Source organism: Sinohyriopsis cumingii, chromosome 16 (assembly GCF_028554795.1).
Source record: "Sinohyriopsis cumingii isolate HCF-2022 chromosome 16, ASM2855479v2, whole genome shotgun sequence".
NCBI lineage: Eukaryota > Metazoa > Mollusca > Bivalvia > Unionida > Unionidae > Sinohyriopsis > Sinohyriopsis cumingii.
In genome coordinates, this window is record NC_142976.1 from 24,199,307 (window position 1) to 24,214,100 (window position 14,794).

The following is a 14,794-nucleotide window of genomic DNA, read 5'->3' on the forward strand; positions in this document are numbered from 1 at the left end:
AGATACGGACCAAGGTCAATCACACAATATAGATCTAAACGACATATAATCGTGTAGAAAAAACCAACACACATTAAAAAATAAATATACCTAACATTTCTAAATGAGAAAAGGTAATTCCAAAAATGATACTGCTATCTTGGCAATAAAAGTGGTATCTCCATGGAGAGGTGAGGTATTATCAGTGTAATGGGTTACCGCAGTAACTTTTTCCGTTGGTACGTACCACGGTATATTTAAACTGCAACGATATATTGGTAGTTTCAGTCGGTAATGAATGTAAGGAAGTTCCTGAGTAACCATCATGTGAATTTAATGTTATTAATAACAAGAATTCGTTTTACATGGCAGAATTTATTCAATAAATTATTCTTTTTTTACAAAACACTTGTATTTGTCATAAATTAATTTTACATATAACAAATGTAATTAGATTAATGATACTTTCATCACATTTTTTACCCGTGTCACGTATGCCAACATAGTGGTTGAATGGGATTTGTGAAAGATGCTCGGTTCATGTCCAAATTAAATCATTGGAAATATTGCTGAATAAAAATGAAAATAAATGTCAGGTTTCGTTTTCTTTTTGCAATTTTTTAATAGCGTATTCTAATTTGTTAATGGTATGCATTCCTTTGTAAAATCGAAAATCATCCTAAGATTTTCAAAAAAGGAGTTGCTATCTGTTTTTGAATTTTACGTAATTTCGCTAGTTCCAATAGACATTTTCATATATGTTGAGCAAGCCTTATATTTACTGACCCCTCTCTGATACATATCTTACTCGGGTGTTGTGATCCTACTCAAAGTTTCCCTGAATATCATATCAGAAGTGCAGCTAGTAATTTGACTATTATATAGTGACTTGTAGGCTTCAGTGTCGGCATTTGCCAATTTTAGCAGCATCTTGCTTAATTTTAGCATAATCTCTTTTACAGGACGCCATTTATAGTGCTAGCGCAATCATTTTCGCTTTAGTTACAGTTTTTTAAATTGCAACTTATACTACAATTGACATATACATAACAAATTCATCTTCTATATGGCAATGTCCATTTAATTTTCTGGAGGAGGAGACGATCTTATTTTGAGCTGATATGTTTTACTTTTCTTTTTCTTTCAAAAAATATTATTTTCCTGCAAATAATACCATACATATAACGTGGTATTATTTTGCTCTAAATTAGAACGATCTATTTTTTCCAGCTATTGACAGACTGAACGGAATTTTTCTTTCAAATAATATCAGGCACCTGTCTTAGAATATCAAATTACATATCACAGCATATTTTGCAATACCGCTGTACAAAAGATTTTGTGGTACGCCGTTCTAACAGCTGCTGTGGCGATATCGTTTTTCTCCCACTGAGGTATTTCAGTATCTCACGACCAATTATATAATAAAGTATATTATCAACATTGTGAAATGGAATTGTTGTAAGTCATTACAATGACATCATATGATCAAAAAGGTCTTTTCTCTTACTTTTTTTTTTCTTTTTGAGCTAATGGTAGTAACCGTATATTCTAGTGTAGATATTAAAGTTATCAGTTAAATTAGTATTATTATTGTTATCTTCTCTTGTTAGATTATGGGTTGCCGCCTACACCGAACAATAGACTTGAGATGGGCCCCAAATTTGCTCTCGAGCCTCAAAATATGATCATTATTGGCGATTCACCTTTGGTCGGTATGGAATGCATTGGGAGAGGTAACCCCCAGCCTCAGTACACGTGGTTCCAGCAGACAGCAAGCAGTTGGCTAGAATTAAGTGTCGCAAGCGACACTCGATACACCTTTTCGAATGGGAGATTTAGCGTTGAAAACCCGTCAGAAACCAATGATGCAGGGACCTATCGATGTAAAATGGAAAACCGTTTTGGATCGCTTATATCAGTTCCGATTTCATTATCATTCGGAAGTGAGTACCTCTCTCGTTTTATTGTGTGTGTGTGTGTGTGTGTGTGATTTGGATTTTTAACGTAGCTTCAACAATTTTTCAATCATATCGCTACGATGTCTACAGTGTGGCAGTTTATAGTGATGTCTAGCACTGGGGCATCATGCCACAGACATGAAGCATGATGTCCTACCCAGTCACGTTATGCTGACACCAAGCCGACCAGTCCTAGCATTAACCTCTTGATGCTGAGCGACAAGCGAGGCAGCTGTTAGCAACGATTTTTATAAACCTTAGGTATGACTCGGCTTGGGATGGAACTCACGATATTCCGCATCCGAGGCGGACGCTCTAACCACTAGGCCACCGGAGCAGTCAGATTTTATTTTGAGATAAGGGTCAATTTTGCATGGTCTTTATAATAATAATAATAATAATAATAACATAAAAATTACTACTACTACTACTATTACTATTATTATTATTATTATTATTATTATTATTGTTATTATTATTTATCATTATTATTAATTGGTGTAGATAAGAACGCAATGCCCAATATACAATGCATAAAGCCGGAGAAACATAAGGGTCAAATAAGCCATTAACGGGGTATTGCAGAGTGACCTGAAAAAATTATTGGTGAACACCAAGAACACAAGGGCTATAGACGAATATCAAGAGGGACGAATGCCCAGCCGTCGTTTGATACGATGCCTCTTCGGAATTTGCGACGACACAGAATTTTGCAGGATAAGACATGCTTGCCTCAAGGTCTATAATTCTGTACCCCACTCATGGATCCTGTAGTGTCTTCGCAAATAGCACCATGTGTTTTGGAAAACCCAGTTTACCGTTCATGGTAGTATAATTTAACTTCTGAATGTCAATATGAGAAGTAACACCTTTGAATGCGCCACACGGTCATCTCCGCTGTGCATGATCATTGATTCCACTAAGAAGAATGGTTATAGCCCCTCACATATCATGTTTTTGCTGTTTATCGAAAATTTCTAACTTTATGGCTGAAATAGTCTCCCTAATCCAAACATTACAGAGTTTAACCGCTGACATCTCAGTGGAACCTTGGATTCGACAAGCACGCGGCTCTAAGAATCAAGCTTGGCAAACTAGAAAAACAAGGATGCATCAAGGTCTCCAATAACCAGAGAGTGAAGCATCTAGATGAGAATAAAGACTAGACATACTTATGATTTATTGATGTCGACAGTATAACACGTGATGAGACGAAGGTAAGATGAAAAATGAATACTTTCATTGAGCTAGGAAAGCACTTGCCTCAGATCTAAATGCAGGCTATACAGTTGAAGATATGAATGCAGGTACATTTAAATAACCAACGTTACAACCGGCATCGATTACTGTACATCAACCAAATAGAAGACATGGATAGAAAGAATAGTTGGTTAGTATCCATCCATGCTGAACTAGTTTTGCTATTTTATTTTAGCAGACTAGAGTTTCTCGGGAGATTGGAAGAAGAAGCATGATAAGAGTTCGAGACTGTTGAAGCAGAATAGATCGTCACAGGAAAGAATAAAATATAGGGCTAAAGGTCACAAGGCATTCTGTATATCGTTGTTCCGATGCAAGCAAGCGCTGTGTTTATAATGACTAAACCATGTAGCACATGAGACACGGTTAAGTATGAATACAAAATATACATTACGAATGCGCGAATATGAAACGAATTTGTTACATATTAAATCATTTCATCAAAACTACTGTACTAGATTATATTTATAATAAGTGCATTAGTACATGAATCTGGCCCGAAAAGAAAACTATCACTGAATCATAAAATCCCGGATATTGACGTATCTTTGACGCATGCAACTTTTAGTTGAAATTAGCTTGTCTGTCTAATTATCAAAATGGCCAACAACCAGTGGACAGCTTTCTGACAAAACTAACTGTATTGCGAGAAGACAACACGATTTTATGTTATAATTACCTTAGTTGTCGTGCAAATCAACAGCCAGTGAACTTAAGATAATTGAGTTTCTCACTGCAGGTACTTAGCGCGTGCATTAATGGCTACATTGAATTTAGTGTTATGAAAGAGCCAACACTAAACATTAACTACCCTCGGGTAACGATGTATGTGCCAACAAAAACAGAATACTTTTTTGTTCATACATAATACATAAATATTATACTACACAATTCAGTGACACCGACGAGGTTTTCATTTCGCACGTCTGATACCTCGGTGCTTATGCAATTATACGTTTCAATGATTTGGGTGAGGGCCGTTACCTGGTCGTTTTCTCAAGAATCTAAACCCAGCATTTAAGAATGATTCGGAGAGTGTGCAGGAAGATCCGAGAAGAGGCGAAGAGTAAGTTCAGTCCCGCTGTTTGTCTCGCTCTGCTTCAGTTATTCCAACATTGCCGCTGTTATATTACTTGAGATTTGTAGAGGCTTGGCGGAGTCTGCTGCTTTGAGAATACTCCAGTAGCCATGACTGAGCTGCCTTAGCGTGTTCAAAAACACTATGTCTGCTTTGTATGTCTGCCGAGACATACTCGAGGTCTGTGTTAATCTTTCTCTTGTTTTTAACCCGGGCATAGGTGCTGCTGACAAAGATACTCTACCTTTCTATTCGTCTGTTTTGTAGAGTCCTGACGTGTATGTTGTGTCTACCTGGCTCATATTGGCAGATTACATTACCCTGAATGCCAGTAGTAATACCGCGTAAGAAATGCTTGCAGTTAAACCTCGTTATCACCCAAACATGTTTCCCAGGGCTCACTTTCTGCAGGGAGAAGTTTCTGAGCGGGCAAGCTTTCACCGATCCTTGTATGGCTCTGGATTGACTGTTAGACGGTACTTAGACGGCGCTTTTCAAAGGCCTGCTTTAAGCACATAAAAAGCCCGTCTTGAATGTTCTGCAATCGGGCATATTCCTATTCGAAGCTGTCATTGGAATATGCAATATGAGGTGAGTGGGGTCTAAGCTTCCTGCTGCTGCATCTCAATCCATGGCACAATTTTCAGTCCATTGCACACGTCGCTCTGATTTTGTCGTCTCTGCACTTCATCAGTTCGTCTCAAAGGTCTCCTTATAGGGCGTTCTTCTTCAGAGTATAGCTTCGAGTTGCAACGGCGAAGGTGCCATGGAAGGATATTCGAGAGGTTCTAGTCATAATATTTGTCTAAGTTAACGTCAAACGTCTGTAAGGCAGGATCAATTTGGGATGGATCGCGATTGCAGAGAATAATATGCTTACTTGTGTAAATTTGGATAAGTCAAGACCTCCACAAAGATAACGGCTGTCAGGACTGGCATTGTAAGGCATGAAGATTGTATTGTCCTCTGCACATTCCCCTTGTGGTCAGTCAGGCAGTGTAGAGTAATGGTATGCAGCCCATATACGCTGGTGGTACTTTGCACCAGGATTTGGCGGGACAGCATTTTTCCGCTCGTGAAAATCCTAGTTCAGGGAGAACGTCCAACATTCAGTAAAAGGCCGGTCACTGGAGGTAGCATGTCAACTCTCGATCTTTTACCGGAAAAGTATCTGCCGCTATGTAGTCATCTATTTCCTTTGCTGTCCAATTTCTTAGGTACGCCTGCTTCTATCAGTTTTGCAACCCACTTATCGTTCCATTCGTTGTCCATAGTGATTTGCTACTAATTTTTAAGGAGAGACAAGCGCGAACGCAAACCGACACAAATACACGGGTTACTTTTTTCTAGCTGCGTTCGGGCAAAAAGGAAGTTGCCGTCATAAAAAAGGCACCCTACCTCACGGCACCTAAATGTGTAGGTTTAGATCAATGTGTGCTCTCTGTGCAGGCGGCCGTTCCTGTAAGCAAAACGGCTTACTCTTGCTTTGTCTTGCCCTAAGGCTTTCTTGTTCAAGTGCTGCCGCTGTGAACGAGGATATCTATGTTCCTTTTTAGTCACAGTCGTTTATTTCACTGCTGTACAGCTGACCCAAGACCTAGACGACATTAATAGGTACAATCGTGTGGGAGACAATCTCATCGAGAATTGTGATGCCATGTCCACACTCCTGGGCGTACGCAAGGACCGTACTTGGGACTTATTCATGCTGTGAGCGAAAGAGAATGGGACTGGTGTTTTGAAAGCGTTGTTGCTACCCGTTTTGACCAGCTCATGCGCGGGAAAGAGCACCGTTACTGTACCCCGACTGTAGCAACGAAAACAGGGTAGGCTCGTTTTTACTAAAGTGTGATAGCTCAAGTCGGGGTCAGTTCGCAGAAAAGCTTTTTAGACCATTCCACATCCTGCTGGTAGTACTTTTCAGTAAATCTTCCTGATCACCCACGATTTCGTCAGGTATAGCGCGTCAAATTCCGAGAAATGCTAGACCGACTTCAACAGATGTTAACAAACATGTGTAATTTGCAAATTTTGATAGCCACGTGCTAAACAAATATATGAATTATGCCTAAGAAATTTATAATAAGCGGTTGTGTTCGCTTTCCTCAGGAATACTACCAAACAGAACTGATTATATTTTAACTTTTTTATGGACCTTTGCATTTTAAGGAAATAAAAACCTGACTGAAATGATGTTTTGATCAAATAAAATCTCACATCATATTGACTACTACTCTTTAAATATATGAACACATCCGCTTAATTCTGACTTGTATGTGTACAAGCAGCCAAAATTAAGGACTAAGAAATCATATATATATATATATATATATATATATATATATATATATATATATATATATATATATGTGTGTGTGTGTGTGTGTGTGTGTGTGTGTGTGTTAATGTGTGTGAAAAGTTTGCAGACAAAAAAAATGTGTACCTTGTTGTAATAAAATATATTATTATAATGGAGACGTACACTGTTTATAGTTCTACACTGTTACCATGACTATACGACTGAAATTCACTATAATGATATGTTGGATTTGTATTGCACATTTGCTTATTTGTTACATTTTGCATGCTCGTATGCGAAACATGCTACTGAATAGACATGACTTATTTCAGGACTCGATCAGTTTAGTCCTAATACTCCGGGTCCAGTCGAGGCAGCTCTTTACCAAGGAACTTACTTACAGTGTAATCCGCCATCTGCAAAACCAGGTAAGATAACGTGTGTTTGTTTCTATTTTGTGCCTATTATGCTTGCGATAAAGTCATCTTCTCATTTTCTAAAATATGATGAATCTGCACTTAGTTTTTAAAATAAATAAAAAAGTTTAGTTAAATCTTTCGTCAAGAAATTAATGTTTTAGCTGTGTTTTCAGAGACCTCATTTTTTAAGTAGTTGAGTAATCATTTGTTATTGCGTTACCTTCAACCATGACGCCATGTCATATTTATCTTATGGCTGCTGATCCATTTCATTTTCAGCAAAACTTCCATATATACGTGCGATCCCTCCCTCTGCCCCTCCTCTCTCTCTCTATCTTTACAAATTTTAAAAACTAATTTAATAAATATATCATTATTTGGGGAGATCGTAAGTATTAGTGAATAGTTTTGCTAAACTCTTTTTCTAGCACTGACCTATCAATGGTACAAGGACAACATATTTAACTTCATTCGCCCAGAACTTCAGCCGTACCAGTTCATATCAAGCAACGGTAACCTTTATTTCTCGGAGGTGCAGGATTATGATAGCGGGTTTTACCACTGCGTTGTGACCCTGACCGGTCGACCCGGGGATCAAATTTCAATGGTCCAACCACCCAGCAGGACCAGTAAGGGGATCCAACTGAAGATAAGAGGAGCATGTAAGTAAAAGACCAAATAGCAAATATTAATCTCTAGAAGGGAGGTGAAAGGTAAAGAGGCCAATGTAGGAAGGCATATCTGTTCTAACTTGGCATTACGTATTTGCACATGTTCCTGACATCTTTCCGTAGACAAATTGTATTCCATTTCCGCTAGGTTTTGTCGGGAGATAACACATGTTGGAAATATAAATTATGCTTACCATCGAAAATAAGAATTGTTACTTATAACTAGAATATTTAATAGACACTACACGTTTGCTGGCATGTTGTAATTGTAACAGTCAGAAACTATGTACAGTAGAGCATACTTTCCTTTCTGAAAAGTCACACATGAAGGTTTCTCTTTGAAATTATTTTAAAAGTTCTAAACCTGTAAACACGTCGTTGGTTCCAAATTAAATTTCATTTGCTATATAATGTACGACCTTCAAAAATGTTGGCATGTTTATTATCTGCCCACAATATGTAGGTCAAAGTGACGTTGCACTAAACCAAAGACTTCACTAACAAAGTGATTATAAATGTGCAGAAAGGGTGGTATGTTATAAAAGGAGCATTAATCCTCCCTCTCCATCTCTCGCCTGCTCGCTCTCTCGTTTTCCTCATTGATTATCTAAATGATATGCATGCATTATAATACAATGTATATTTTGCTTCACAACCATCATCATTAGCTGAGACCATATATTACTGGGTGTTTCGTCCTTATGCCAGAACACCCTCCTGGTAGCAGTGTTGATCAGTCACTACCTATTGGTGGTAGGCACTTAGCTCTTGCCATCCATAATTCAGCTGGACGCTCTTTCAGTAGTATTGTCTAGTGCTTACGCTAGCACTTTGCGGTTTTTCTCTTTTATCCCTAATGAGCAGCTTTCAGACCAATTGAGCAGGAAACTACCACCATTTGTGTGAACAATTAAGCACCCATCCCTGCTCTTGCATGTCTCTATCAGCTCTATAAGCTTTGATACTTATCAAATTTCTTTCATGTGTCTCATCCCACCTCTCCTCCCATGGTACAGTGATCTCATTGGCCACCAGATTCGTTCTGAACAAATCACTACATCTGGACATTAAGATGTCTGGACATTTTTCTGGAAAACCAATTTCTTCCCGAGATCTACACACATCCCTCAACTATCTGATTCACGGAGGATTCCCCTCGTCTGTTATGACCTTTTACTGTTTCTTCCTTTTTGACAAAGATGATAATTCTTGGTTGGACTGGTGATTGCTGCTGGTCTTTTGTCTTTCTCTCCCTTAGAGTCCAAGATGTCTGCTATCTGCTAGAGGACCCTGCCATACCTCCTGCTGTAGCTGCTTTGTATTAACGCAGATTAGCATGCTAAAAGGATGTGCTCTGGGATACATCTTTATCCAAAGGTAGCACATACATATTTCTCAATAAGAATCCATCAGTGCAAGTTTGTTGGAGATTATATACTGATGTCAGCAGAAACTGAATCCGGAGATGCTCATAATTTCAGATATCTGACCACATTAGATTTCTCTCTGTTAGATACCACCTGGTCCATGCTCCCTGGCTTCTCAGTTGGACAATCTTTGATCGTCGACTCTCTTCCTCCACTCTCCATATTTCGTCCTGGATCCGGGCAGACACGTGCTGATGGTCCTGTATAAGCTGTTCACAGTGGACGTCACTATCTTGTATGACATCAATTGCCAGAGCAGTCTAGACAGCATTCCATAATGATACATTAATGCCTTGAGTTTCTCGCGAAGTCCTGAGATGTCAGTCATCCGCATATATTTTTCTATCTAGGGTCTTGGCCGTTTGATGCCGTTGATGTTTTTCAACGTTGCACGAGTATCACCTGCCAAGGCACTCTGTAGGATTATCCAGGATGGATGGGATCTGCTTCTCTTGGATTTTCATTAAAAACTTGGAGGTGACGAGACAGTTTCTTATTACCATAATCCTTGACTTACTTAAATTAAACTTCATGCCAACCTATGACAAAGCCTCATACACTGCTATCACGTCCCATCTTGCTTAATATGCGTGTCAATATGCAATATCAGGTCATACATTAATCACCTGGTGGATACGCGTATTTCTGCCGTAATGTTGGCCCGCTTTTTACCCGTTCTGCTGGTTTGATTATGCGGTTCATTCCCAAATAGTATAACAGAGATGATATATTCTGTGACGATCCACCATTTCAGCTCATTCCTTACAGTTCTCTTCTGTTAATCGTTTCTGAATGTTGCTGTAATACTATCTGACTGACTGTTGTACACCCTCTTGCATATGGTAATGGTTAAGGGTCAATTACATCAGCTTGTTCTTTTTCGAAGTATAAGCATTGGCAAGATCCAACGATTTGTTTGTCAGATTGCCATTTTGAATATTGGCTTCTCTGATGAGCTGACGTAGGGCACCTGTGTGTAAAATGAACGCAGAAAATTCCCGACGCGTCCTTTCTGCATTGATGTATCGATGTACTTATTACTTCTTACGTCCTTGGTTATTAATAATGCAGAGACAGAGAAAAATGTCTTTCCATCAACGATCCGTAGCAATATTGTCCGGAACTGATATCATTACAGGCCACAGCATACTGCCAACAAACAGGGATTCTCCATTTCCTCCATTTTACCCGCATCAGACCCCACAGACATCTAAGTAACTTTGGGCACATCTTTCACGTCTTGTAAGGGATACCACAAGGTCCTCTGGCCGGGTTAAGGCTAACAGACCTTACGCATTCACACATTTTGTTTCAGGATGGTTCTCCTATTTATAGAACACAAACTGTTGGCTACATATGTGGGATCATTTGATACCCTTTCAGATGATCTTCCCTGCGAGCAGCAGATTTCGTTTGTTTCAGGAGGTCTTGTGTTTTCACTCTGCTACGCTGCAATTCACCAGACAGCTCTTCTCCCATGTGAATTGAAGCAAATTTGTAGGGATTCTCGATAAAGTCCGTACTCTTGCATGACTTTATTTTTGCGTTCTCTGTAGAAATTGTTATGCTATCTTAACTTTAGCAATTATTTACGAGGATCTCCTGCAATCATTTTCAGTCCAATCGTGCCTTCTTCTCTAGCGTCATTGAGATGTCTTCTCAATGACCAAAGCTCCCGTCGTATTTTCTTGAGCTCAACGTTTCGTCTATTTGGTATACAGGTTGGTTGCTGGGTCTTGTTCAGTGACAACAAATGTATATTTTCATCAGGTATAAGCGATTGTGGAAAGAGGTAGGATTCTCCCATGGACATTGCCCTGCAGAGCAGCACTTATGATATTCTCAAAGCCATCGTCAAACTCTTCCTACGGCTTCTTATTTGTTCTGCTTAGACTATTCCGCTATCTTCCTTCTTTCTAATTCAACTCTGTACACTTCCTGTTGTTGATTTCGATCGTCAGTGAGAAGGTGTTGCAGCTAAGACTGACTGGAAGCAAGATGCGCTCCCATCTTTAGTAGTTGCGACGATATCATTAGTTTCTTTTCCAAACCTGATAAAAATGTCTTGAATATCCCTTTCCTCCATTCCTACCGTTGCACGTGGCTGTGACAAATCTGTTGCTTAGACTATGGTGTTATACCTGGCTAATATCCATCTCCGTCTCGCGAAGCTAGATTCTAGACTCTGTGCGTTGCAATCGATTTCTCACAGGCTCACACTTTAACCTTGATTGATAAGTTTTCAGACTTCTTGCATTCTAGCACAGTTTCCCATAATGCCAATTAGCCTCTGCTACTGCGACTGTCAAGGTCTATTAAATAACCCGGTGTGTTAACGTTAAATCCGTAGTTTGTAACCTTTCTTCTCTCCTCTTTTAGAACTCTTAGTGTGTTCATCATTTTGCTGTTTAGGGTTGTACGAAAAGATGCCACCCAGCCGTTCTTCTGATATAGTCTTTCCCAGCTTCCATCGTTCTCGCCAACGTCACCGCTCTATTCTCAGTTGCCATCCATACTTTCATGGCAACCACTGATTGCCCAGAATAATCAAATTTGTAATACAGTGTATCTATTACTACAGCGCTGCCATCATCAGCCCGGACCAACTATCAATTATTGTTTCGCCCTTATACCCAAACACCCTCTTGACGCCGTGGTGGTACTGTTGATCAGACACAAGCTGTCGGTGGTAGGAAGCCAGCTCTTGACCTCACGCGTCATCGATGACCAGCTAAACACTCTTTCAGTAGTGTTTACCCAGTTCTTGAACTGCCACATTTAAATTTTCCTCTGTTATCTCCCCAGCATCTTCTAGACCGACTGAGTAGGAAATCCTCTACTTGCAACTTCTGTGCTATGTGCCCTGTTCTTGTATGTCTCTGTCAGATCTGCATACTTGGTCAACTTTCTTGCATGAGCCTCATCACACCTCTTCTTCCAAGGTACAGCAGACTCAGTGGCTACCTGCTTCTTCATAGTCTCTAACCAAATGGTTACATGTGGAAGTAGAGGTGTCTGGACATTTTCTGGGAAAACCAATTTCTTCACAAGATCCACTCTCATGTTCTAAGTCTTTGATTCATTCAGGATTCCCCATGAAGTCCATTTTTCAACGTTTTCAGGGCTGGTGATGATTTCAACACTTGTTATATTATTTGGGAAATAAGAATGAACTGTAGAGTCTGCTACTAAATCTGTTCATACTACTTATGTTTCAACACAGCATTATCTGTAGATCCCTATTTGATGTATCTTTCTTAATTTATAAATTCCAACAAAAAGAAAATAATTACACTTTTCAGTTGTTATTACATTTGTGATTGTATTATGCACAATCCGCCATTTCTGCTTGGGATGAGAATGTACACTTAAATATGTTTTTGATTGCTCGACTCTTTCTGTCCTGACGTTAGACATAACGACAAACCGAGTATTGATTAAGAACGTGAATTCAGTCTGTAACTTTGCATATATCTAACTCCTCATTTAATTTCAACGGTAAAATTCGGGAACTCGTTTGGACTACTTTTTACAGTGACATGGAATTTTAATTTATACGCGATATTCTATAAAAAGTAGAAACAATATTCAGTTTGCAGATTTTCTCTAAGTTAAACTCACGAATAAGTCTATAAAAATATAAATTAATTACTTGAATGTGACGAGTTCAAATCATGTATCATGTTGCTCTTTAAACAAGGTCAACACATCTGAGGATTATTTCGCAAATCGCAGACTTTTCACCGATTGTGCGGATTTAGTAATTTCGTTAATTCGTTAATTTGTTTGAAATTCTGTACTTTTTATAGAATTATATAAGCGCTTTGGCTAATAAATACAAACATTTCAAATCCTGATGGTGAGATATGAATTGTACGCAAATTGCGATAGTAAAGTACTTGAAGATAACGCTAGTTTTCATGTCTAGATAGATTTTTAGGGAAGTAAGTACTTGAACTGTGTTCCTCTTCTTAAAAATGAATTTCGCTTGTAATAAAGTTTTAGAATGTGGTTTTCTTGATTGTTAGTGGTTTGTGAATGTTTCGTGAACATGTTTTTCTTACGCTACTAAAAACGACTTTTCTTAATCCCATAGATTTGATTATGTGCTTTTAACGATAGCTTCTGAATAAGATTTAGAAATCGGAGTCTTTTGAAGAAAATCTGGGTCAATTTTGCGCGTTAGCGTACTAGCCAGCTAAAATTCCATGAGGTTTGTTTCAGAAAGAATTGATATCAGACATATTTTACATACGATACTACAGGTATTTATCCTGTTTAAGTTGTTAACAATATTGAAAATCCAACCAGCAAATAATTTTGACAATGCAAGAAGTTTTTGATCCCTTACATTTTCAGCCTCGAGCGAGTATGGTCCTATTATCCACAATGATTTCATTGCTGTTTTTCCAAGACCAGCTCTTGTTGGCCAGGACATCAGACTTGAGTGCTTTGCCTACGGAAGGTAAGGCTGTGCATAATTAAATGTGAAACTGACCAATAGGCAAAAAGGAGATCATAACGACTAATCATTACTATAACTTTTTAATTAAAATTTCGCCGTTTTATTATATAATGATTTGTTAACTGTGTGTATATATTGTTAACTGTGGGCATATGTTGTTAACTTTGTGCATATTTTGTTATCTTTGTGCATACATTGTTAACTGTGGGCGTATATTGTTTACTGTGAGCATATCTTGTTAACTTTGTGCATAAATTGTTAACTTTGCGCATATATTGTTAACTGTGAGCATATATTGTTAACTGTGTGCATATATTGTTTACCTTTTGCATATATTGTTAACTTGTGCATCTGTTGTAAACTGTGTGCATCTGCTGTTGACTTTGTGCATATATTGTTAACTGTTAGCATATATTGTTAACTTTATGCATAAATTGTTAACTCTGTGCATATATTGTTAACTGTGCGTACATATTGTTAACTTTGTGCATATATTGTTGTACAGTCTGCGTTCAGCTTTTGTGTCTAGCTCATGTTCTTTGGAACCCCGTATCCATACTGTCAAACCTGGAATCATAAAACAATGTTTTGGGATGCATTTTTGAAGAAAACTACACGCTTATCAAGAGCGCAAATCGCTCTGACCCAAATTTCACACTTCATTGACTTTTCTTACATTTTTTATTTTCCGTTTATTTCTTGAGCTTGCTTCATGCTACAGTCAGCTGTTATGTATATTTAATTTAATTGTTTGTTTGTTAGTTTTAATTTTTTTATTCCTTTACATGTCATTGTAATGTAACATTGTATGCTGAACTTGATCTTGTCCAAAACTGAGTTAATTTCTGCTTGACCTGATTGTCTATTTTATTTTTTTCATATATTTCATTTATGTAAGCAACTAATAATAGCGTCAACATTTTTTCTGTGTATGTGCTTATTATCAGGATTATTATTCAGGTAAACAAACAAAGAGTAAATATGTTGATCAGGGTCAGGGTTTTGGAGATTCCAAAGTGAATTTTGTAGGCTATTGTGTTGTAAATAAACAAGGCTCATTAGATCATTCTATGAGGTTATTTTCCATTAGGTAATGGTTATTTTTAGAAAATGCTAATTGTGACCTGAGGTCAAGCAGAGAATTATATTATCTTGTGACTTGTGAGGATTTTGCCAGTCGTGCTTTAACATCTATTACTTAAAGTTTTATTGTTTTGTAGCCAGATTGGGCTGAA

General features: G+C 38.2%; 1 protein-coding gene across 1 annotated transcript in view; it reads left to right on the top strand.

Moving 5' to 3' along the window:
- Window positions 1-14,794, top strand: part of LOC149780080 (contactin-like) — a 302,136-nt gene that overhangs the window by 214,461 nt on the left and 72,881 nt on the right. Inside the window, exons 7-10 of the mRNA XM_089936841.1 lie at window positions 1,593-1,925; window positions 6,910-7,005; window positions 7,425-7,658; window positions 13,454-13,559. Coding sequence (XP_089792967.1) covers window positions 1,593-1,925; window positions 6,910-7,005; window positions 7,425-7,658; window positions 13,454-13,559 — 769 coding nt within the window. The remainder of the gene's footprint in view (window positions 1-1,592; window positions 1,926-6,909; window positions 7,006-7,424; window positions 7,659-13,453; window positions 13,560-14,794) is intronic.